We start from the raw sequence: 25,775 nt of genomic DNA on the forward strand, positions 1-25,775 counted from the left end.
AAATGAGTTACTAAGGTAATAGTAGGGCTTGTGCATTTTCAGGTTATAAGTGAACAAGATGTACTAGAAATACCACTGTATAATTTTTGCTGGACTACTTAAAATTGTGCTACTTAAAATAGTGCCACTTAAAATTGACGTATTTTTAATGGCATTTTGGGTTTTCACATTCGAAACACAGTAGTGTGGAATTCATTCATTTAGGGGAAGGGATCTTACAGCATCTGCTCATCATTTCTCCCCTAGCTGTGCACCCTGCTGCTCTAAAACCTGCAGCTCCCCAGAGCATATTGGGGTTGCAAGATCCAGATGTAGAAGAGGGACAAGGATTCTTCCCCCAGTGGAATTTGGCTTTTTGGCAGGCACTGTAGGCAGACAGGTGTGGGCAACTTTGGAGCTGGCCTTAGGTCAGTTACTTGATAGGGCTGCTAATGAGCTGTTTTATGCTTCCTTGCTGTAGTGGATGATGTTATAATTCCGAGGATGGTCTCAGGTTTCCTTTTGGGAGTATTGTCCACAGCTCCTCAAGAGATCTCTGCACAGGATCTTTCATGGAGCTGTAGTTAAAGTCTTTTCTGATGCTCACATATAGTTATTCTTTTAATAAATCGGAGTGCCCACCCAGATAGTGGTATGTTCAAGCATAATGTGCTGAATTATTTTCTTCATGCCTGATGGAAGGGAATTCCACAGCGTAATTGGCTGCACAGAGCACTGAGCAAGACCAGAGCGCAGGGCAACACTGTGCCTTGCAAGTGGCAAAATGCCCCTTTACAGGCAGATATGCAGTGTGTGAGAGTCTGTAATGAACCTGTCTGAACACTTACCAGTGCAAATGTATGGAAGCTGTAGAATTGCAGCCAGTGCCTGTAGTTGAAAACAAGCTAGGGGAGCAATTTAAGGCATCCCAACTGGGTCTTGATCAGTTTATACAGTGACCTTGTCTTGCAGTCTATTTTGAATATGTGTTTGAGAAGCAGATTAAAATGAGGTCTTTCTTTATGTAAATATATTTTTAATTCTATTGAAAAATTTTATTCTATCACTGTGGTGTGACATGTTGATGTGCAAATTTTGGACTAAAATCTTGTATTGTAAATGCACTGAGGCTCCCATGTGAACAGTAACAAGCATTTTCTCAGATCTCAAATCCATTACAGCAAATTCCCAGTGGAGGCTGGGTCTGTACTGCTGAGTTCAGTAAATATTTTGTCTTTGGCCAAGATGAACGGTAGATCAAGAATACAGCCTGCAGTGCTTTCTGTATGTACCTTTACTTTCCAGTAAATTGAAAGCCAGAACAAAACATATTGGATGTTAACTATTTCTTTTTTTTGTTTTCTCAGAGTTTGAAAACCTGACCAAGTATGTGTCATCTCTGAAACGTGGCTCTAGAAATAAATACAAGATTTTGCACATTAAGTTGAGGAAAACTTTTTTTTTATAACCATTTTTTTTTTTTAGCATTTTTCACTCTTACACAACAGTGTTTTAAAAGGAGATACAGCTACTTTCAAAGCAATAAACAGCAGTGTTTTGTTTATAATCTTTTACCTTGGAACAAAGAAAAACAATCAGTGAAAAGTTTAAAAAAGTTGATGTCTTTTTTAGTGCATACAGATATTGGTTAGAAAATTTTTATGCGTAAATAGTAAATGTAAATATATATGTATATATAATATAATAATATAAAATGTATATAATATAATATGTAAATAGTTTTCAGCTAGAAAAAACAGGTTATCCCGTTTATTTGAAATATCCCTAAATCTGTCTGTATTTCTAACAGGGTTCCCCAGGTGTCTTCTGTGGGTTGGTTCTTAAGCATACAAAAAGCTGTTGTGAACATCTCATGTGCTCTTTCAAAGAAAGTAATTACGTTCAGATATGTATCATCCCTGCATATGGTTATCTGCAACTACAGGAAGGTGTAATCAGATTCTCTTGCAGTTACAAGCTGAGAGCTGCAAAATGTAAAGGTGAGCACACAGAAGGAGTATGACTTTGGTGGGCATCCTTCTCTTGACATACACTAGAATTTTTTAATGACGTATGAAATACTTCAAGTATCTCTGAGTAGTTCCTCGGTGCTCTGCTTCTGTGTGATTGTTTGGCCACTTGCTTTTAGGCACTGGGGAGAAGGGAAATATTAGAAGAGGGGATTTGAAGATGAAGGGAAAAGGAGCCTTAGATTTCTATGCAAAGGGCATTGCACTCGTGAGGAGGAAGAGAGACAGGTGAGCAGGTGGGCCCCAAATCTGATAAAGTGGGAAGGAAAAGAGCATTGCCAGTGCTGTGAAGAGTTTGAAGGTGAGAACTAAGAACCTTCATGCTCTGGAATCTACACAAGCATTTGAAGAGGGGGAAACGTACATGCAGGAGCTCTGTCATGGGTTAAAGGGGTGGGGGCCATGCAAATGTTATGAAGGGGTGGGTGTCCCATTAATTGAGACAGGAGATGCATGTTGAAGTTCCAACTGTAACCTGAAAGGAAAAAGACTTGGATAGAGAAGCAGAAAAATTTGACCACCGGATGCTGGAGGGGAGAGGAGAGTACCCATAAAGTTAGCATGGTGGAAAAGAGAACAAGGAGACAAGAGCAGGACCAAGAGCAGGTGAAGCCACAAAAGATACATTGTCAGAAAAGAGAGATAGCCGGGAGTGTGAGAACCTTCCAGGAGGTCAGGAGAAATGCACCAGCAGTTTGGTCTTGTCTGGATATTTGTTGAAACTATTTTCAGGTCAGTTTGGTGATACACATGTTGACCAGTTACTGTTTTCCACCTGTTTTCTCTCATACTGTTTAGCTATGCCTTGCACACTATGAATCAGTTCATTGGTCTTCCACTCAATCCAGAGAAAGACAAGGAGAAGGCAAGTGCATGGGCTCTTGTCCCTCTTCTTGTCCCTCTTCTTGTCCCTCTTCTTGTCCCTCTTCTTGTCCCTCTTCTTGTCCCTCTTCTTGTCCCTCTTCTTGTCCCTCTTCTTGTCCCTCTTCTTGTCCCTCTTCTTGTCCCTCTTCTTGTCCCTCTTCTTGTCCCTCTTCTTGTCCCTCTTCTTGTCCCTCTTCTTGTCCCTCTTCTTGTCCCTCTTCTTGTCCCTCTTCTTGTCCCTCTTCTTGTCCCTCTTCTTGTCCCTCTTCTTGTCCCTCTTCTTGTCCCTCTTCTTGTCCCTCTTCTTGTCCCTCTTCTTGTCCCTCTTCTTGTCCCTCTTCTTGTCCCTCTTCTTGTCCCTCTTCTTGTCCCTCTTCTTGTCCCTCTTCTTGTCCCTCTTCTTGTCCCTCTTCTTGTCCCTCTTCTTGTCCCTCTTCTTGTCCCTCTTCTTGTCCCTCTTCTTGTCCCTCTTCTTGTCCCTCTTCTTGTCCCTCTTTTTCCTCTTTCCTTCTTTCTCCTAATACTCTGAAAAACCTTTATCTCAGAGGGTGACTGAGGCTCCTCTTGTTACATTCTGAAGCCAGACATCCCCATCTAGTGGCTGTTCCGCCTTCACTCACCGAGTACCACTTGGGGGAGAAGGATGCCGTGCACACACGCATGGCAGTAAGACCAGTTGTAGCCCCCCTGTTATCTTAGTGTTTTCCTTGTGGACGTCTTAAACTTCTGTGAGTACAGAATAAAGTACATACAATTTTTTTTCCAAAAGGAAAAATCAGCAATTTTACTACTTATAATTTCTGTGTGGAAAATAAATTCCTGCTATATTGAAGCAAATTATTTTACTACTGCTTCTGACACAGCAAATGCACATGAACATGTCTGTCATCATGACTATATGCAGACTGAGAAAATAAAGCAGGATCAGGTTTGTTCATTAACAACAAAATGACAAAAAGAATAGGCTACCAGACAGTACAGTGCTTTGTGAATTAAATTATTACATTAAAGTAAAACCACTGGGACCTTGTAGCATGTATAATAATGCAGAATCATATTTTTGCTGCACATAGCCCTTTGTGGCCTTTGGGAGAAAAACATAATCACTTGTTTTTCTTGTCGGAATCCTGCTCCCTGCAGGTTTTACAATAACTCACTGGGTTTTGTCCCATGTTGCTGGTGGGCGTTGGTGTTTGGCTGTGAGTCAGGAGCAGTTCAAGGCTGGTCTTTGTCTGAGATTTGTCCTGGTGAGGGCCGAAGTGCAGCTGTATGGCCCTCCCTGGCTGTGAGGGAAATAGTGCTGACAAACATGCTCAGGCTGTCACGACCTAAGATGGGGAGACATTTTAGGACCACTTGGAACTGGAGGGAGAAACAAGAAGGGAAACCCCCCTGTTACACAAAGACAAACTCAAGGTGTGTGCCAGGTTAGCTGTGACAGACCCCTGTCTCCTTCCCTGCAGGAACCTTTATAGTGCTTTCTCCACCATGGGGTCCCCTCCACCCATAGGCAAAGAAATTTCTTGTGGACTTGACTGCAGGAATGGAGCCGGAGTTTTCTATTTCTCCTCATTCTTGGCATTTTAATTCCTTTTGCTTCTCTTCTTGAAGGCCCTTTTGCATTCTCTACATATTCAGAGATCACAAGATAAGTTGTTGGATCCTTCTCCCTCCCCTGAACTGAAAAACTCTCGAGGGCCAGTCAGTATTTGCTTTATGTCAGGTAGGGCTGAAGTGTAGCCAGGCTTACAGCTGCCTGCAGAGTTTCTGGGGGGGTACTATCCACACAGCTTCCCCTGTCTGATACCCAGCGCCTGTCACAGCACCTGGGAGTAAGTATTTTCTTGCTGTGTAAACTGAGCACTGAGTTTTTTCCCTCTGAAATTCTGAGCTGGTTCTTGAATGTCTGGGAAAAAAATTGCTTGGAGACAGCTCATGTTACTGATCAGGGACTGGGGTACAAGGGGAAGGAGAAAAGCATCTGTTTATCCCTTTTTTTGCAGTGGGGGGAACATCTTCAGAGTGCCTGGCAGAGTACTGGGTGCAGGAGCTGGTGTCCATGTGAATTAAATCGCTCACCCGTGTGTTGCTGGAGATGATAGTAAGAATATTCAGCTCAAATTCTGAGAACTTGCTCCATTTCCAGCTTCCTCAAATGAGTATTTTTAACGTGTATTTTATATAGTCATTTTTCATAGGATCTCTTTAGTGGAAGTGTCCAACCCAGCCACTTTCTGTTCCCATAGCAGAAGCAGAACTGGTTCCACATTACATTTCTGCTTTTTTTCTTTTTAACTGTTAATGACTAAAAAGCCATTGGGTGGCAGTATCAGCCAGCAAGCATCTCAATTAGTTGCTGAGCTAAATGCAAAAGTCTAGGTAGGAAGGATTAGAAATGACAAGTTTCTTTAGATGGAAAAAATACATCGGTTTGTATTTGAAGAGGCTGTGTTTAACTCCACACCATATATGTTTTGAAAATCTTTTAAAAAACAATTATAACTAATGAAAAGATACAATGCATTACAGCAGGTTTGCAGTTGCAGGTAAGGCTTTTGAACCTGAAGTTGTTCTTTTCTGTGCACAAGTTCAACCAGAAAGCGGGAGAGGTCTCTCTGATTTTATGGTGTAAATGCGGTGAAGTACAAAAAAAACCCAAACAACCCAAACCAAAATCCCACCAATAAGAAAATAGTGAACTTTCTAATTATATTAGATTTAGGAAGGTAGTTACTACCTCTACAATTGCTACCAAGGCAGGTGAGTTTTTTTGAAGGACTGGGCGATAAAGAGTCAGCTGGTGTCATTGCTTTGTTGTTGTTAAGGGAGTTATTCTGACGCCCAGCAGTCAGACCTGGCCTTCTGTTTTTAACTGGGATGGTGACCTTTTTGCTCTAAATTCTTCAAAAGCAGATGTCTTAATTTGTAATCTCGATATTTTTTTTTTTTAAGTCTCTATGAATGTAGAACAAAATCACTTGCTAAGGATAAGAGAAACTGTGATGCAGGAGCTCTGTGAGCCTTTAGGGTGTGCTTGCACAGGGATTAGGTGCTGTTTGAGCTTGGTCTTCCTGAGCTCTGCACACACATCAGGGTAACAGCATCTGGGCTTCACATCATACATTTATTTTCATTTTCCTTTTATTCACTTTTTAGTTAATACGAAACTCACTTATGTGTTCAGCTTCACGCCTGGAAAATAGTATTTGTGATGACCCACTATTTAATTCTATGTTTGGAAGCCACAGGCTTTAAATATCAATGAATTTGTAATGATGTAAAACTTGCAAAACTAAGGATGCCCACTGTAGGCTCTATTTCTAGATAAGGTTGTGTTTCCTGTAATAGGAATCGTAGTTATTTTTGTCGTGGTATATGGTGTCAGCTCAATTATAGGCTTTTTCATAGAACTACTGTTCTTTACATTCATGTTGTTAACTCTCAGCACTCTCTTCTAAGTTCAGGCTGTCAAGACTATGAAAGGCACAGGCAAATTTGAACTTGTTCATAATACCCTTCACTTCAGAAACCCCAACCAAGCGGGAACATTTTGTGTGGTACCAAAAAAAGCCCCATGATCATGTTGTTCACATCTTGCTTTAATGCACCAGATAATGCCACTTGTTTAAGCTTAGTCATGTCTGGGGGAATGTCAGAAGTCTGCATCACATGAGCTGCTCCTCAGATTTCCCAGCCCGTATCAGCATGTTTTCCTGGGGAGAAGTAGAGTGGAGATGTTATTAGAATCGCTTATCCTATATGTTAGTATTGATATTTAAATCTCAGGTTTACTCCTGTGATTTTCATGCAGCATTTCACATTTACATTCAGCTGCTTTATGTGAAAATACTGTAGTATCTTTCGTTTCTTAAGGTGTATGTAAGATAGAACATATATTCTAACTAAACACCGTGCTTGTGTTCACGTTGACATTTCCATTTTCTGATCAGCCCCCAGCCTTAGTACCTTAGGGCAGCTTTGAGCCTGCCTTTAGCTTAATTTTAAACAGTTCTATCCTCTCCACTGCACGATATGTTTATAGACCTGGTGTTGCTTGTCCTCCTTCCCTCCTTGGAGATCAGGAGGCCAAGAGGGCCATTAGCATGTCCTCGCTTGTGCTTCTGGTCAGCAGCCTTCTCCAGAGCAAACAGCATGCGATGGACAGGGGAAGCACCCAATACAATCTGGCTTTGTTCCCTACTGTCTCCTGCCTTCATGGTGCTGGTGATAAATGCATCACATACAGAACCTGGAGATGCTCCAAACTGGGCAGATCGTTGAGCGTTTCCTCTTCAGCATCACTTTCAGATGCTCAAGTGCTGCTGCACTTGCCATGCCAGCTGTGCAAACCCTAGAGAGAATGAGAGATGAGGAACCAAAAAGGCTGGCAGCACTGAAGTGCTGGCTGGGCTGTCTTACGCCTTGCTATTGGGAGACTTTTATTCAGGACAAAATCTGCTCAGTGTGTCCAACTCTGCCTCAGGGGGAGGTGCTGGCTCTGTTCCCAGGGAGTCTGATTCTGTTTCAAGAGTCAGAAATTGATTGGCGTTGCTTCCCAAGGCCTCGAGCATGTGCTTTGTCCGTTCCGTCCCCCCAGTCCCCCCCCCGTGGTGCATATGGAGTTGGATGCCCTGCATGTGCCCATATAGGGAAGGGTGTAACTATCTTGTTGACATCAGCTAGTTCAGCCAGGCATGCAAAGGGCTAATAGAGTGTGATGCTCACATGTAGCGTGGCAGATGGCACTTGGGACTGGCTGGCTCCATCACACCCCCAAGACCGACATACAAGACAGGGAAAGAGCTTTTTTGTGTCTCCTTGCATGCTCTGGACAAAGATACTGAGCTGCTGGGCTGTGGTAGCCCCATGTATTGAGCGACGCTCATTCCTAGAGGAGAAAATTAATGAATCTTTCCTGTGCTGCAAATTAATGTGCTGCAATACTTTTAATGTGTACAAAATCTCTGTGTTTTATTAGGTGAAAATAGCTGAGCAGGACGACGTCTCCTGCAGTAAACACCATACTGTAACACCATCAGCTCAGTAGAGGTTTTCTTGACTAGAAAGGACCATTAAACAACCAAGTCTGATCTTAGGTGTAACGCAGGTGTTGCATCCTGTGACACTTGGAGGGTGCTTTGACCCTTCCAAAACCAGATTTTACAGCTCATCCCAGTGGGTGTGATGCTAGGGAGCAGGAGTGACCTTGACCCTGGAAGCAGCATCTGGAAATAGATTTGATGCTGCCAATCTCTGAAGCCTTACTCTCTACAGACACTTGAGCAATTAAAAAAAAAAAGATAGAAATGCTGATATGGGCCTGTTTTAATATCTAACAGCAGTTGCACCCATAATCCTAGAAGACCATGATAAGGTTTGTTACTGTTTCTTGTTATGTTAAAAAGTATTTATGAACTTCGAATGGGTTTGCTAGCGGTCATCTAAAAATGTCGATGTCCAGCAACCAAAAATTTTGGAATCACAGTTCTGTGGAGTATTTCTGGCCTTTAATTTGTTAGCTGAGATGTAGACATGTCGGACAGATGTTTAGTTTTCTTCTCTGTCGTAAAGAAGCTGCAGATGAAGTTGTCTGATTCCAGTCCCAGTAAGGGAGCTGGTTTGCTGTCCTGGCCAAATCAGGCTGTAATGCTGCTGCAAAAAGAATTGTAGCTGGATGTTTTTTAATCATTTTTTGAATATTATTATATGGAGCAGGATGAGAGCTCAGGAGGAGCAACTGGCTGTGAGTAAAAGCAGAAAAAATACATGTGAAGTTTTCTTCATGAACTCTGAAGACAACTTCTTTATCTCTTATTTCTTGAGGGAAGAAAACACTGCTCTGTTTTACAGCATATATCATTCTAAAAGTTGAGATGGATATAGCAAAATCCTTTAAAAGAATTTATTTGATTGTTACAGAAATACGGAAATTCTTACAGCAGATCCAACCACAATTCTGTCTGTCTGCCAGCGTCTCATTTGTTAGGGTATTACAGAAAGCATGACTATAAAGCTCATTTTTGTGGAATACGGAGATAAGCTTCTTCCAACCCCCACCCTGTAGATGGTGGTTTATGCCAGGAGATTTTCAGGCTCATGTTCTATCCAGACATCAGAATGTGTCATTTATTCAGTAATCTTCTCTGAGTGGGGATGCTCCCATATCTGGAGATCTCTGTCCATTATTTTTTTTTAAAATTCTGCTGTTTAAATATTCAAATTGATCCGTCACATCCCTGCTTGGCTTGCATTGATGCATCTGACTTTTCAGGATGTTTTCCAAATGACGTACTGATGTTTTTTGTAACAGTAATACTGTGATCCAGAAGCTCTGGAGATAGGGGCAGGATCTGATTTTTTTTTTTTTACGTGTTTGCTCTAATAAAAAGAGATTTTAAAATGCATTAAGAGATATCAGAGTCCAGAGATTATGCTAGGCAATTTATATTAAGAGATTGGCCTCTGAATTAGGAAGCCGTGCCTAAACAATCCCCAAGTAGAATGTTAGAGAGCAAAATTTCCTGAAAAGCTGCACCATAGGACTGACAGCTCATCAGATATATTATTGCCTTTGACTCAATGATTTCTCTCCACATGTGCCAACTGCTCAGTTAAAAGTTTTTCTCAGCTGCATTACTTCATCTTTGCTTTTTTTTTTCCCATGATACAAATGATTTTTTTTTTTTTTTTTTCCCCTTTACCCCCACTAATACTCAAAGACTGCCAGTGAGCCTTTCTAGTCTCGCCAGCCCCCGGAAGCATCATATTACCTTAGCAGAGGGCGTCAGGCGGTTAGGAGACTTTGCATGTGCCTACAAGGTGGCTATTGAGACTAGCACATAGTTCCTATCTGGAAACAATAAAGAGGCTCCCAGCTAAAATTTAACCAGTTGAGAGGCTTCGCTGTCTGTCTCTGAAGTGGATTCACTTTCAAAAGTAACATTTATTTTTGATCGCTTTTAATTAAGGTAGCAAAAAATACTGGAAAGGCGCATTATAGTGAATGTTAACTGATTTATTCTGAATGGCAGGTCTTTCCTCGGGGTGGGTGGAAGGGACTAGTTGCTGCTTTCTTTCTTTTTTTTTTCCTTTTTTCTTCTCCCCAGCTCAGCAGATAGATGAGGCGAGGACATGCCACAGGGATGTTTTGCTAGTTTGCCTGGGACGCTGTCATTTTGGGGCAAATTCTTTCCCTGGGTGTGAAGCAAAACACAAGCATCTGATGACAGATGAAAATGCAGGTTAGGGAAAACTGTAGAGCTGGGAGAGTGAATCTTTTCCCTCTCCAGAGAGATCAGTGAGTGTGTAGCCTGTGTGCTAGGTAGCGTTTTCTGAAATCAAATCGCCTGTGTTACTCGCCTTGCTTTCCTTCGTCATTGGCCTGCTCCGACTCGGTGGAAAAAATGCAAGTCCATCTGCTGACACAGTCCAGTTGGCTGGCCCTGCCCGTGCTGCCGATTGGGCCGGCAGCTGCAGGCAGGGAGGAACCCGCAGCGTTCAGTCACAAACCATATGCGGGCAGCGGTGAGGATTAGCTCTGCTCCTGGCCGGAAAGGTCCCAATGCGGTTCCCAGGCTGAACTTGCCATATGTGTTTCACGTGGTTGTCCTGGGGGTGACATGAAATAGAGAGTTCAAATTCAAGGAAAGTTGGTTTGTGTTTCTTCATCCTATTTAATGTAATGCAGATGCAGAGGAGACCGTGAGGGCGTCTCTGCTGGGGGAGATGCAACAGGCTGTAGAAAAGCCCCGTAGGTTTTACTAATTCCTTCTCCTTCCCCTGAATTTTCCACTGTTTCCTGATGGGAGTTGCATGTGTGAAGGAGCACCCTTGGACCACCTGTTAGGTGCCTTTCCCCTTTCAGTCACAGTCTTTGCCATCTCTTAAAGATAGGGCTTTTTTATTTGGAGAAAAGCCAGAAATTTGAACAGTAGTTTTCTCCTTTGGAGAGATGGGGAGAACTCTCTGACATGGCACGGGAAGGAAGAAAGAAGGCAAGAAGGAAATTAGAAGACATGGACGGAGACCCCTCTGGGCTCCACTTTGAGCAAGTGTGAAGTATTGCAGAATTATAACTTTTTTTAAAGGTAGGAGGTGCATATTCACAGGCTGATGTAGTTTGTGGTTTGCCTTACTGCAAAGTAATTTTGGAAATGGCATCTTCTGTAGAAGGATCATCTCACATATAGAATGCCACTGCTACAGCATAAGGTTTTCAGGCTAATGCCGTTAATTGCAAAAAGAAAGTTTAACAAGCTCTTGTGCCCGAGGAGGTTAGTAGAGTGACCAGCTAAACAGCTGTAAGGAGAGTGGTCTGATGGGCTGAAGGGGCTGATGTACCCTAGGCAAAAATAGGAATGTTTGGCTTATTTTGATCTTTGGATATGGGAGAACAGCTCATTTATTTCTTAATTGACGTATATACTGTGGTATGTTAGAAACAGAGACAGGAAAATAGCATTTTTTGTGTCTATGTTAATTTTTGAATAGTGTGAAATATGGGAAAGATCAGTAATTTTGCCATCCACATGTAAAGCATAAAAAATTTTGGTTTAGGAAGGTGCAAAACTTCTTCTTGAAAAGCTTTGGTTTAACAAGGATGGATCAGTAATGAGAAGAGACCTGCTGAGATAACTCATCACATTCTGTATTAAGGATGTACAGGCTTTGCATTGCCTCTTGCCCATGCTTTAGAGTCCCAGCAGAGCCTGTGGCGCAGGTCAGCTCTTTTATGTGTTTGGGACAGTGGATTAGCACTGGTTGATGAATTTCCTTTCTGGTGACTGTTTCTGAGCAGGCTGACTTGAGCAATAATATTAGCCCAAATAACAACAGTGTCTTTCCTCAAAACCTCAACTGTCCTTAGGAGGCAGCCAATCTGAACACAGACAAATTGCTCAGGGGCTAAAACACAGTGTATTTGAGTTTGTGTTTAAGAAATTGTTAAAACTTTAGTGCTTGTTGCCTTCCAGAGCAAGGGCTCGCTTTGTAAAAGCCAGTCCCTCTCACTCTTCGTTAGCATGCCGTGTTTTTCCCACAGTTCGCCTAATCAGAGTGTGACCCTCTCCCGGGTAGGATCCTGTGGCGTTACACTGTGCAGAAACAGGATTTTGGTGCTGAACGTGAAGAGACCGAGAACATATGGCATAAACATCAACCGATATTGTTTGCCATCCACACTTGCTGTGTGTAATGCAACAAGACCGGCTCCTGGCAGCCACGTGATCCGCCTTCCAGTCCTCCATTTGGGGTGGGGTGGGGTGGGTTGTTTTTTTTTTCATTCCTAAAGTTGTGACTTTCTGGAGGAAAGATTGTAAATAGTCGGGGTGCAGAGAGCAGGTAGAATGTCGGCGGGATGTTACCGGGAGACACGTGCGCAACGCTGACATCGGCTCCTGGCCGCGCTTCCTCCGCACCAGCTTGCTGCTCCTGGCAGCCCTATATGTTGCAAGAAGGTAAGATCATGTCATGTCACCCGCGTCCTCCCACCGCCGTGCTGAAATGCCCGTCTCCCGCGTCTCCAGCAAGGAGGGGTTCTAATCTGCCAAGTGGAGTATCTTAGCGATCTTTAAATTTAATTCTGAAGTACAACCCTTTCCGTAGCAAAGGGAAAATACAGGCATGTGCAGCTCTGGCGGTAACAGCTAACTGGGATTTCAAATTAATGATACGATCTGCTTTGTGCAGTAGCTTCTTATAGTGCTTAGCTTTTTGTAATACCAGGGCTTTTATACTTTAAAAGACATTCCACACCAAATTGTATCCTATTGATTTGCCATGGTTAACCACCCTGTAATAAGCCTCATAGTCTATGTGAGTAGACACAAGCAGAATTACATTAATGTCACTTACAACCAGTGGGCAAAGAATTATTTGCAAAATGTGAAAGAAGTCAAAATACCAAAATATTTCAAAGAGGGTTGAATTTGGAAATGTTGTCACTAGACTATGAATAGAGTTCCTTGGAATAAAAAAAAAAAAAAGAAAAACAGAGCAACATTATTAATGGGGTTTTTTGTTGGGCTTTTTTGGTTGGTTGGTTTTTTTAATAACTGATACTTTATACTTCAAGACAGCTTTTTATCTTATTTATTTCCCAGGCTTTACTTCTTAAAATAATTTTAAAGAAAATTATTATATATATTAAAAAAAAAAACAACCAGTAGTGGTCACAACTTTCTTAGACATCTTTTCACACAGAAAACTCAGTCTGAGTCCCAGAGTGTTTTGTGATTGAAAAATACATCACTAACACACGGTGTAACATCTACTATGCAGACCAGTGGAATGAATTAAAACCTGTTTTTCCTTAGTTGTGTAAGCTACTTAAACATATAGACTACAGCTACTGAGCAGACCATGTGCGTTGTAGTAAAAGTGGACAAAACCAACAGGCAAAAATCCCGAGGAAATAATGTACTGCTTAACCAAAAAGTAGTGGCTGACTGTCTGCACTGACGGTTTTGTCGGCAGCACTGGGCAAATGCCCAGCTGAGTGTTCTGGACGGGTTAATACCTTCACACTTTTTCCTTCTTCACAGCTGCCACATGCAGTGCTCTGAAACCTGATATTTTTCATCAAAAACTGATTCTTATTTTCCATTTTAGTATACTAATCAATTTTACCATGCAGAGCTTGGAGCCTATTAACTGTCACTTGCTCCTAATTAATACTGAAGGCAGACAAAAAGGGAGAATAAAATAATTGACATTATTTAATATAAAATGCCTCTCCCAATTTTGTTTCCTTTGTCGAAAACTCTTTTGGTCCCTGTTCAAGATTTAAGCATTGACCTGTTTTATGTTTTGTTTCACAAAGTTGATTGAATGGCAGTTTATTATTCAAGACAATAAATTAAACTTCTCAAAGCCAAAGAGTTCCAGCAGTTCTGGCACAGGCTGTTTTCTGCCAGAAGGAACATGCTCAGGTCTGATTCATACCAACTGTTGTCCTTTAACGTAAGAAAAATAAATAAAACCTCCTATATATCTTTCAGGATTGACATTAAAATTTCTTTAGCATAGAAATTGGGATGCATTAAAAAGTAAGCAACATTTGTTGCAAAATAGATAATGAAAGCTTCTAGGCTAAAATACACTGTGTATTACTTCCATGTAACAGTATAAATATTATGACCTAGTATTAAAGGCTGATTTCAAAGAGATCATGAAAAGACAGCAATCTTCTTTGATATTTTGTTTAAATTAAATATAACTGAAGAGGGATACAGAAGCATTGCTCTTGCTACAGTGAAATCAGGGAAGACTTTGCAGCACACTTCAGTAACAGCTGAATTAGATCTGGGCTTCATAAGATTCATGAATAATTTATGTATACCAGTAATGTGTGTGGGTATATAAACAACAGGAATTTATAACATTTATGTGCTTTTAAAATATACATAAAAGGAAAACTGAAAAACAGGCCTAAGTATATAGTTACATAATATATATCTTAGGAAATCCGCAGAGGTTCTGGTTTCCGAATCAGAAATCTGATTAAAAAATAAGTGAAGCTTTGTTTTTTGTTTTTTTTTAAAACTTATTACTTTAAATTGCCTACTTTTAAATGTTAGCGGTAAATTATATTGGCCACTTCAGATAGGAGCTATTCCAGTGTATCTCCTCGTGTACTCTCGTGCTATGGTGGCTAGTAACACATAGCATTTAAACAGCTTTTAGAGGAGGTGGTGATTCTAAATTAATTATGAAATGAGTGTGATGCTCCTGGGTGACTTTTAGTCACAAGCTGTTGCTTTTCGGCTGACCTAGGGTACAAACAGAAGAGCTCAGGTTTGCTCACAGTTTTTGTAGCCTGTGCCATTACCATTGTGAATGCTAGCGTTCTCCTAGAGACTTAATTTCCTAATTAAGCTTTTCAAATATATCATTAGGACTAATATTTAAAAATAAAAGGATAAAAAGGTGAGTTTAATATTTTTGTTTTTTTCCATAAATGGCAATCCTTTCTTTGAGCACAAATGAAGCTACTTAGAAATAAAAATCCTTCTTAGTACTTTACCCTTTCCACGGTTATATGTCATTTTCCTGTCTACAAAGTGAAGATATTACCTTTGTAAAAGGGCTTTTATATTGTCTTATATTACTGTGAAATAGAAATAGTTTATTCAAATGAGGAATTATCTGCCTACCATATTATGCTTCTTACATTTAACACGCAAATGAAAATGGCTGTGCCTCCAGGCAGTGTGAGATATTGATACACTCAAACTTATTATTTCTGTAGTGTTTAACAATACCATGTAGAAAAGACATTAGCAGAAGGTGCAGTGAGATATTACTGTAATATCTTTTCTAGTAAGTACTATAGGCTGAGGATTGTTCTTCAGTTGGGTGTCTATGTGCTCATGTAAAAAGCTTCTGAAGGGTTTCTGAATTATTTTTTTTTTAAAGGCTGCATTTTCTTTTTTTTTTTTTCTATAAGTTATAATAAGCTTTCCAGATCATTTCTCCCCAGATTTCTTTTCTTTTCGAGGGGAGGCTGGGAGCAGCGCCGCAAGCACCGAGCCATGCGGCAGAGCAGCAGACGCGGTCCCCGAAGCAGGCTGCATTTGCTGGAGCCGCTTGCCCCGTTCCCACTGGCGCGAGCCAACGCTAATCCCTGTCCCGGCCTCTTTGCTCACCCTATGGATTTGCATTACTGTCCATAACACCTTCTCCTGCTTTTCCCCTCCCAAAAGGCCTCCTGCACCCCTTGGCCTTCAGGCAAGGCCCTGGGGCTGCGCTGTTCGCTGCCTGGGGCAGGAGCAGGAGGGGCTTGGGGCACGGCCGCACAGCACCCCGGCACCATCATCTGCGTGGGGTCCACGGCTGTTGGGGTGATGAGGTTATTGGGGAACCTCAACGCCCCTTCTTACAGGAGCCCTGCTGGGATGCTGGTTGGCAGGGATAATCTGGCCTGCGGACTGTGCATGGTGAAGGGTATTTGAAGCTTAGATGATAAGAGCTGTTGCAGGAAGAGTTCTGGGGAGGCAGGTGCAGGCAAAATGGCACTGCCAGACATTCACAGCATGCCCTGAAAGCTCCATAAAACTGTGACACGATTTCTCTGCAAATTTAGATCTTTGCAACATGTTACGGAGGGCACTGATCTGGTGCTATAGCGATTTCTGACAGTTTTTAGCATACATTTAAATTACAATTTTTAAAATACATTTCTTTAACTTCAGTAAATAAAGAATTCCTTTTCCTTGAGAAGCAGTTGCATAGATGGTTGCAGCATAGCTAAAGGAGTTTGTATGGCTGCCTATTGAAATTTAAAAAGTAGACCGGTGTTTCTGTGTGCACACTGATCTTCAGATACATCCTTGACATACTGTGGCACATCATCAAAACGAAACAACATTTAAATGTCACAAAACAAAATGATAACTTTCCTAACTTCTGAAAATCGTTACCTATGACCTTGGTTTTAGGTGGTACATTTGCTAGAATATGTCCCTTACTTGAAAGGAGTTGAACTTTGAGTAATTAAATATTTATGGAGAGATGTGTTACATGATGGAAAGCAGAAATAAGCCCAGTATACAATCTGGACTTCCACGTAATATAAGAAACATATTTCCAGGGTAAAATATATGCTGAATAACAGGGGGAGGAAGTGTGATGGCCAGTGCAGACTTCAGTGGTACCTGCTTTTGTTGTTCTTACGCTGTAAGTGTGTACTGTTGTCTATTGCACTGGATTCAGCATTTGAAAGCAGCTAAATCAAATAGAAGCAAATGTTGCTGTAAAGAAACCAGAACATACAGTTGATTTTAAACAACAATCCAAAGCAACTCTCCCAGAACTATAGAGCAAGAGTTGTTAATAAGAAATCAGTCTTACCAGAGATGATCCACCCTTTTATTCTTGCAACTGCAAATAGGACAGTTGCTTTTTTTAGCAGAAGTGACTGTCAGGGAGGAAAGAGCGTGGTCTCTTCAGCACTCAAAGTGGAGCTGCAAGGTGCATAAGATGTCCTTGAATTACTGGTGTTTGGAGAGAAAATGGAAAGGTGCATCACAGTTCCCTTCTTGGGAACAGTCTTTGGTCTATTTGACACTTTCATTGATGACTTGGGTGAACAAAGCATCCATTAAATCTGCAGCTAGTGCCAAGAGGAGAGGATTTACAAGTGCTCTGGAGGCAGCACGGGAATCCAGAGTAATCCTGACAAACCAGATCTGACGTAACCTGGATACAATATTGATGAGCACAGTATGAAATGCTGATACGATAAATCCATTGGACAGTCAAAAGGAGAAGAGACTGAGCTAGCCTTTCTGCGTGGGAATTCAGACCAGCTGAGCTCTGGAGATCCCTCCCAGCCAACGTCTCTGGGCAATAGCTCTTCAGGAAAGGAGCTGGGTGTAATAGGGGACCACCGGACTGTGCTGTTATGAAGAAAAGCAATCATACTGGGTATTATGAACAAATGCAACACACAAAATGTGCGGAGAAAGGAGCTGGGATGGTTGTAGAGAAGATTTGATAGCAGCTGCAGGAAGGTAAGAGAAGCCCTTCTCAGTGTGCATGGGAAGACTGGTTTATGCTGTCAGCAGAGAGCCACCGTAGGCTTTAAGAGGAGCTTTATAAGACTAAGCAATTAATTGTCCCTGAAGGTCATGACATCTTCACCAAAGAAGGTTCCTAAGAGCAGATTAAATAAATATGTCAAGAGTAGTTGAGTTCAGCTTAATCCCACCTCAGTAGCTGGTCTAACCATCCTCCTAAAATCACTTCCAATTTTATTTCTGTGATCACAACCATTATCCAAGATACAGCCACTGCATTTGCCCCTTTATCTTGTCACTTTCCCAATGGAAATTGCTTACCTTCTTTGCATATAAACAAAGGTAGGGAACATTCAAATGAGCAAAAAGGACTCTTGGTAGGAGGCAGGCACTTAACCCCTATCAGTTTTGTAAACCTGAAGTTTAGCAACTCTGTGATAACACTTTACATTTAATCTTCCAGCTAACTGTTAGTTTGATGATTGCCCAGATAATAGAGTTTACTATTGCCAAACATATGCAAAACTCACTTGGCAAAGCACATGTATACATTGGCTGATGTTTTATTTTACTCCCTCTGTAGTATAATGGAGAGCTTTAGAAATCGTTATTTGGGATAAGAAGGGTTTTACTTGCAGCTTATAAGTGTATTAAAGTAGCTTAAGGTTTTTAGTGCTCCCCGTCATTAGCTGAACTCACTGTGAAACATGATCACTTTTTTTTATTATTTCTAACCAGAACTCAGCAAAAAAAAGCTTGGCAGCAGATAATTTGAGAGTTTAAATTATAAAGGTAGATGATTTTTCTCTTTTCAGCAGACTTTCCAAGCTTTTCCGACTGAGAAAGTTATTTTACTAAAACCTAAAGAAAATACTTCTTGCGGAGCTGAAAAGAAAATAAACAGTCGTTTAGTACCAGCCAGATGCAGTCTAGAGTATAGAAGAAAGTTCCTGTGTCCATTTTTTACCAGTGTTCCAGTCTTTATTGACATGCGCTGGGTTTATTCAACAAGCAAAAATGAGTGTAAACCCTGTATTCTTAATGGGATCAGCAAAACAGCATAACATAAAATATCGTTATAATAATTATTCTATTAATTAATATATGTTGTTGAGGTTGCTGAACTTTTGTCTTTATCAGTGTTTGAAATACAGCTTTGCAGTCCCCTTGAATTCAAGAGGTCGAATTCTGTTGGCACATATAAGCATGTAATCTCGCCAACGTACTGTCAAATGGTGCATTTTTATTTGAAGACTAGGTTTACCCCTAATATCTTATCAGCTTCATCTACATGACAATTGATTTGTTTATTTTTAAGGTTTTTTTTATTTGTTCTTTTAGTACAGTGGCAATTATTTTGGATGAGTTTAGAGAAGGCAGCCCCGTGTGTTTTAAATAAATGATACATTACAGGGAAGGGATGTTCACACTTCTACATAACAGACTATAATTGATTTTGTGCTTGGATAGTTAAGAAGTGGTTCTCTTTTATGTATTCAAGAGCCCTGAATTAAAAATTTAAAGTTTGCTAACTGTTAGAAAAACTGATTCAGAAACAGCTTTAATGGATGAAAAAACAGCATGCTATTGCAAATACAGTCTCAAATCTAATACTGTGCTAATGCAGAGTAGTCATACATCTAGGATACTTGGGTATCTTAATATCTTGGCCATTTTAATTCTGAAATCAACAGAGTGTAATACAGACAGCTTGGAAAAAGCACATTTTGGAACAAAATATATTAAAAATTTATCTTTCAAAGATTCTGACAGGTAGATGTAGCTATATGTAAAGGCAAATATGTCATAGGGAAGAGAATGCAAAAATCCTAGAAGATGTGCAAAAGTTATGGAAAATGCAAGAAAACAAATTCTGCATTGCTATGAATTAGTCTTTTTTAAAAAAAAAGTATTCAAATTCACACCCTATGCAGCATTTCAGATATTTGTGAATATAAATGTGTCTTAAATAGTTGCAGTTAAGATGATAACTATAACTTTATTAGTTCAGATTCTTTTATTTATTTCTTAATTTTGAAAGGTGCCAGGCAGCACTTTAAAATCCATAATTTTGTCATTTGAAAATTAAGCTCCAGGTTATCAGTCTGTTCTAACAGACGTGTTTTGTGTTCAGCCTTTTCATCACTCTTGCAGACAGGATTACTCATCTAGATACTTTACCTCCGACACTGTGTGTTGCTCGCTGTTCTTGGATACTAAAAGCAGAATAAGGATTACAGGGGTAGCAGATGGACTGAATTGATTTATAGCAATACAGCTCTGCCAGTGTTTGCAATCTCATTGTGAGTATTGCAACAGTTGATGCATATCTTCAACTCCTGTCTTTCAGAGCTGTGCAAAAACTTTCCTGGTTTATGGCTTTCTCATGGAAACTGAACGGCAGCGCTCCTGCTTGTCCTTATTTTGGTAAAGAAAGACCATTTTTGGCTTTCCTAGTTGTGCAAGGACTGCTGGTGTAGCCCAGCTGTACAACTAATGTTAAATAAATAAATAAATGAAGAGGACAACTTCTGTTTACTTTTTACATCGCTGACCTTATAATCGGGAATGTTTTGCGCAGGATAGAGCTAACTTTGGCTGACGCAGGCTAATTCCCTGAGCGCTCAATGGAGAATGAGAGCTTCATTCAGCTGCTTTGAATCATCTTGTGGCAGAGACCCCCCACGAGCAGACGGGGGCTGCGTTTTGGTAACCTGAGGATGAGCTGGGGTGGGAGGTGTGTGTGTGTGTGTATGGGTGGTGAACAGCCCCCACAAAATGCCTTAGCCGAGCCCTGTCTTCACTTCGTGTTTGCAGTTTCCAGTCATTTAGTAAATCTGTAGCAGGATTATTTACAAAATGATGTTAACAAATCCATAAATACTATGTTTGTAGAACAGAAAGAGGGAAAGAAATTTTCAAAGCTGTGCACACTGGTCCTGTGTGTCTCTTACATCCTGTATTTCATAACAGAACAGAAATCCTCAAATTTGGGTGTTGCTCTAAAACATGCTTTATACACAGCTCTCCTCCCAACCTCCCATCTGTGTTATCTGCTTTTCCCACTGACCCATGAACATGCCCTTCCTTCTTTGCCTTGATTAGATGATAAAATATTCTGTTTCTGCTGTGGGAGGATAAAGCGTGCAACCCGAAACACCCTGAAATCTGGAAATTCATAACAGACAGCTGGATTTTGAAGCTGTGGCCATTCCCAAACCAATCAGTGCATGGGAGCAACCCTCCTCACTAACTCTGTCCCTCTGTGAGTGGCTTGGAGGCTGCAGCTTCTCCTTGCAACATTTGTTTTCCTGCAGGTAAGGCTCCCTGTAGCCCTCCAGCCCTCCCTGTTGCTGGCTTGCAATCCAGGGATGGAGCCAGCAGGCGCAGGGAGCAGAGTGCTGCCCTGCTCCACAGCAGGGCCTGAAAGCTGTTGGCCTGAGGTGGCCAGAGGCAGCTCACTGTGCAGCAGTACAGGGACTCCTGCCCTTGCCTTCCCCGTGCCCAGCTGCAGAGCCCAGAAATGACTGGGGAACTGGGGAGCAGCACAAGCCCTGGGCATGCCCAGCTGTGGGGGGCTTTGGCAGGGCACTACTTATGTGTTGGGGGGGTTTCTTAGAGACAGTGCTCCAAAGTTGGTCAAAATCTGATGAGGCTGAGGGAGCTTTAGGGCTTGTGACAATGTCAAGTGAGATGGTTTCACTGGAGTGAGGGAGCCCGTGCCCGTGTCCAGCAGGTAGCTGCCAGAGTTGGGAAGCAGCTGCAGCTGTTGGGATATGCACGCTGTTGCGTAGGCTTGCAGCACGGTGGAATTAGATTGCTGGGAACAGGAGTCATCTGTGGCTCCTGAGCCTGAAAACATCATAAGCTGGCTGCTGGCTTTTCTTTTTGTTTTAAGAGCACCAGGCAGTTCTTATCTGCATGTTCTATAAAACTTTTAAAAATAGTTTTACAGCTTACCTAGCGTACAAAAGGTATAACCAGCTACAGAATGAAACAATTGTCAGGACTGTGGCAGGTCCCACACAGCACATCATAAGCCAGGACACTCCAGATGCTGGTGGCACAATACAGCCCAGGCATAGGGTCGTGCCATGTCCCCTGGCAGTGACGACAGTGTGCATGCCAGTGCGGGATCCTCTGCTCGCTGAGCTCCTCGCACCCGGTGGGACTCCTTGGTAGCTTTTATGGGTCCTCAGGGTCTCACAGGCTGAGGTTTCTGAGAGCCTCTGTGTTGTTTTGACTGTACTTGCGCCCTGACTCTCATCCGTAATCAGATTTACAGCAAACTGTGGTATAAGTGCAAGTCAGAGAGTAAGTGATGCAAACCACACGGGAAAACAAAAGGCACCTCAGCTCTGAAGCGCACTGGTGTCTGCTTGTGCTGGCAGGGAGTCGTGTCATTACATAATGATGCACTTATCCAAACGGCGTTTTGTATTTTGGGAGACAGATGTGCCTTGCAGTTGCTAGTGGAAGTTAAACGTTAAATATGAAACCCATTCATTTTCTCTTAGTCATACTTTGGATTTAAGCAGATGTTTTCCTAATTTGTGGTTTTCAAATGTAGCATGCTGACAAGACATTTATCATTAACTACAACTTCATCCATGCAGTTTAGCAAATTGGCCAATTATTAACAGTGAGGGTTGTGTGGTGGTTGATGCATAGCTCCTGCTGCTTTGAAAGGCCTAAATTGAAACTCAATACATTTTTACAATATAAATTAATTGAGCCTTGGACCACATCCCTCTTATTCCAGTGCTCTCTCCTCTCGTTTTCAGAATGAACAGCCATTTGTAATGCGCTGAGTAGTTGTGCCATCCATGAGCAGAAGCTTCTGGTGGTGGAAAAAGTGATGGCTAACATTTTTCTGGTAGGGGCATGAAAATGGCTGATGGTATCCAAGTGTAGGCAGCGTGACATACAGAGGGAGCGTGGCTGCGGGACGGTATACATACATGTGGCCCAGGCTGGCTCTGCCAGAGATGATGCAGGAGGCGTCCTGGAAGGGTGCAGGGGGGCAGTAAAAGCAGGGTGGGTGCAGCTGCCCAGAAGCTAGTGCTGCCTAATATTTTCCATTTTAACGTATCTCTTGCTTTTAACTTTGCTAGACTTTACTCATTTTGATTTATTTTCTTCTGTTTTAATGTTCAGGGTTTGATGGGGTGGGGAGAGGAAGGGTTGTTGGTGGTGGTGTGAACTGGTGAGATGTCCCAAAGGTGCTTCCCAAAGCCAGGAACTACCATATGCCTGCAAATATGATCTCCTGTTTTCCCAGCTCTGGTATTCAAGCAGGCAATTTAGTCGTCATTTATTCATCCCATGTACGAGACTTGAAGAAGAACACTCAATGCACCTCTAATTTCTAGAAAGTATAAAGACCTTGATTTTTACCATCTGCTACTGCAGAAATTTTGCCTTACATTCCAGCTGAACTGGGAAAATTCTTCAGGATGGTTTGTTCGTAGTTGCTCCAGCTTCTGGCAAATCACTTGCTTCTTTTCCTCCTCTGTATTTGCATTTGCACAACAGGGAAACTATATACTTTGTTACAGAACAGGCTGTCATGCCACAATTAAAATAAATACATGTAGTGTATTTCATCTTGCTTTATGCAGCCAGATGTGCTAGGTATGAAGTACCTACAAGGTTGGCTTTACAGTCCCATTTGATGTCCTTTCCTTCATATCCCTCTGCTCTGTGAGAAAAGGGAGTGATGGTAGCATCACAAGATCAGTCAGGAGCAGCAATGTCCCAGCAGGGAGGCAGGAGGTTGTGTAAATAGAAAAGAGGGGAAAAAAAAGTAGATTAGGGGCTTGTGTTGCCACTGTTCCTGGTCTGCATTAGAGGTGTGTGTCCTAGGTGTACTTAAAATGAGCTGAAGGCCTGATCCAGAGGGACGCAATGGGGGTTTTAGAGAACTTTTTGTTTGAAAGGGATGTGGCAGCAGATGTTGAAGGGAACACAACAGGTTATGGCTACATTGTCAGTTGCCTCCTTGTTTTCCCTGGGTTTAGATAAGCTGAGTCTCCAGAAGCAGCCGTGTATCCCATGCTGGGCTTTAGCGGGAAGTGAGAGATGGTAGACGTTGGGCAAATTCAGCTAACCCAGATCCTGATCCTTTGCAGCGCTGCCAAGCTCCTGGAGAAGACTCCATTCTCCGTCGGCGCCCCGAGCCCCCTGCTCCCCTCGCCAGCGAGCCTGCAGCTGGCGCAGCTCCAGGCGCAGCTCACGCTGCACAGGCTGAAGTTGGCTCAGACCGCCGTGACCAACAACCCGGCCGCTGCCACTGTCCTCAACCAGGTGCTCTCCAAAGTGGCCATGTCCCAGCCGCTCTTCAACCAGCTGAGGCACCCCACCGTGATGAACGCCCCGCAGGGCCACACCGCAGGGCCGCCGCAGGGGCCCGGCATCACCGGCGCGAGGTTCCCCTCCGGCAGCATTGCCTTTCCCAGCCAGAGCCCGGCCTTAGCCGCGCCGGGGGGCGGCCTGGGGCCTGCCCAGGCCCCCAACGCCATCGTCATGAGTCCCTTTGGAGGTGTCATGGCTCCGACCTCTGGCCAGCAACCCGTGGTGGTAGGTCTCAACAAGGCGGGTGCCTCCACCTCTGCTGCTGCGGCTGCTGCAGGGGGCTTTTATGAGTACAGCAAACAAAACGCCGCCACTGCTGCCCCTCAGGCATACGCCTCGGAGGGGGACCAGCCCAGCCAGCATAGCTTCCTCGCTGGCGGGGCCCATGCAGCCTCCTCGGTGGCAGCGGGGCCACGCTACGAGGGTCACTTTGGGGCTCCCAGCCAACTGCAGCACGAGGCGGCGGCAGCCTTTCCCAAGGAGGCCTATGGGGCAGTGGCGGCAGCACAGCATGGGGCAGCACGGGCCTTCCCCAGCGACCCGCACACAGGCTCCCATCCGAAAGGAGATCCTGGCCCCGTCTTGCATGGCAGCGGTACAAGCAACCAGTGGGAAAATATCCCTAATTTCCCCAGCCAAAACAAGCCTGACCTTGTGTCCAGTGACAGCCTGTGGCCGTCAACAAGTCAGCAGCAGTATGAAATAAGAAACGAGCTCTACAACCCCGAAGAGCCAACACCTGACACAAAGTTCAGCGCGGCCGCACCCCCCACCTTCGGCCGCCTCAACCACAGCAAGCAGAGCTTTGGCAGCCCTCGCATGAGGCAGAAGGAGGAGCGGAGCGGCGGCGCGCCCGACCTGCCCGCCCGCTCCCTGCCGCCGCACCAGCTGGGTGACCTCCTCCGCGGCGTGGCCCCCCTCCACTTCCCCCACGTCTGCGCCCTGTGCGACAAGAAGATCTTCGATCTGAAGGTGAGTGGGTTTAAGGCACCCCCAGGGCATGGTTTGGACCCTTGAACAGGCTGCCTGGTGATTGATCTGGCCACTGGCTCCTACCACCCCATTGCCATAGAGGTGCCCCAAGAGAAGCAGAAACAAAGGGCCATAGTTTCGCTTATGGTGTCGTACATCTGTTTCACGGCAATTACTGGGGTTTCAAGATCTAGTTTTGTTCCACATCTTGCTGTGAAAGACAGTGAGATTACAGCACTGGCATGAGAAACAAGAGGTCTGGGCTGGGATTGCAGCTCATCTCGTGGGCCCAAAGCAAGGAGAGGAGGAGCTTGAAGCTGATCCCCTGCTTCTCAAGTATCCGCATGTCTGCAGTTTCATCTGCCTCTCCCTTTCTCTTTGCATTTCTCATCCCAAAGGCTTTTCCCTAACAGCCTTGTGGAAGCAGCTTGCTTAAACAAAACAATGCATTTTGATAAAATTATTTTAATAATTCCTCTGTTGGGATCTCTTTCTCCTTCTAGTATCTCTAAGGAAATTTAGGTCTCCAGGTCCCCCATGCTTTTGGCCTGGCAGCAAGAAGCTGCTCAGCATGTGTGGTGCAGACCATGCTCCCACTTCTCTGTTCATACTGCCAAGAGAGCTCCAAATTAAACCTCACCCTTGAGAAGCAGCTTCCCAGTTGCCCAGAGAACCTGTGTGCTAGGTCACGTTATGTAGGTCAGGTCTGAAGAAGGCCACTTACATGGCTCTCTGAGCCCCACAGCCATTTGTAGGCTCTGGCTGGGGTTGTTCTTGCCTCCTGATGAACCCTGTTCAACAAGCCTTCATGACCTTTCCATTGCCTCACAGGACCAGCATCTACCTGCAAAGGCATGTGTTTTCACACTGGTGGTGGCCTGACAAAAATGTTACAACAGCATGTATATAGGAAGGAAGATGACCAGCAAATGAAATAGTACCTGATACTTACACACCCTGGGGCTTTGGGATGTTTGAATATATTTGCTCTTTCATGTTTCCCTTTTAGTCTTTGAGCAGCTGCTTGCAAAAGGGTTTGCTGTGGTTACTGCAGCTACAG

General features: G+C 43.1%; 1 protein-coding gene across 13 annotated transcripts in view; it reads left to right on the plus strand.

Annotated features, from left to right (window-relative positions):
* The window catches only part of RBM20 (RNA binding motif protein 20), a 108,581-nt gene that overhangs the window by 55,139 nt on the left and 27,667 nt on the right, over positions 1-25,775 (plus strand). For 12 of the 13 annotated variants that reach the window (XR_012629711.1, XR_012629709.1, XR_012629712.1 and 9 more), the window contains exon 2: positions 23,521-24,715. Coding sequence is in view for 7 of the 13 variants with exons in the window: in XM_074875263.1 (XP_074731364.1) it covers positions 23,521-24,715 (1,195 nt within the window). In the remaining 6 variants the exon portion in view is untranslated. Of the gene's footprint in view, positions 1-17,285; positions 17,384-23,520; positions 24,716-25,775 lie in introns of those variants that run through there. The other variant, XM_074875267.1, reaches the window with a different exon arrangement.

This window comes from Strix uralensis, chromosome 7, assembly GCF_047716275.1.
Source record: "Strix uralensis isolate ZFMK-TIS-50842 chromosome 7, bStrUra1, whole genome shotgun sequence".
Lineage (NCBI taxonomy): Eukaryota > Metazoa > Chordata > Aves > Strigiformes > Strigidae > Strix > Strix uralensis.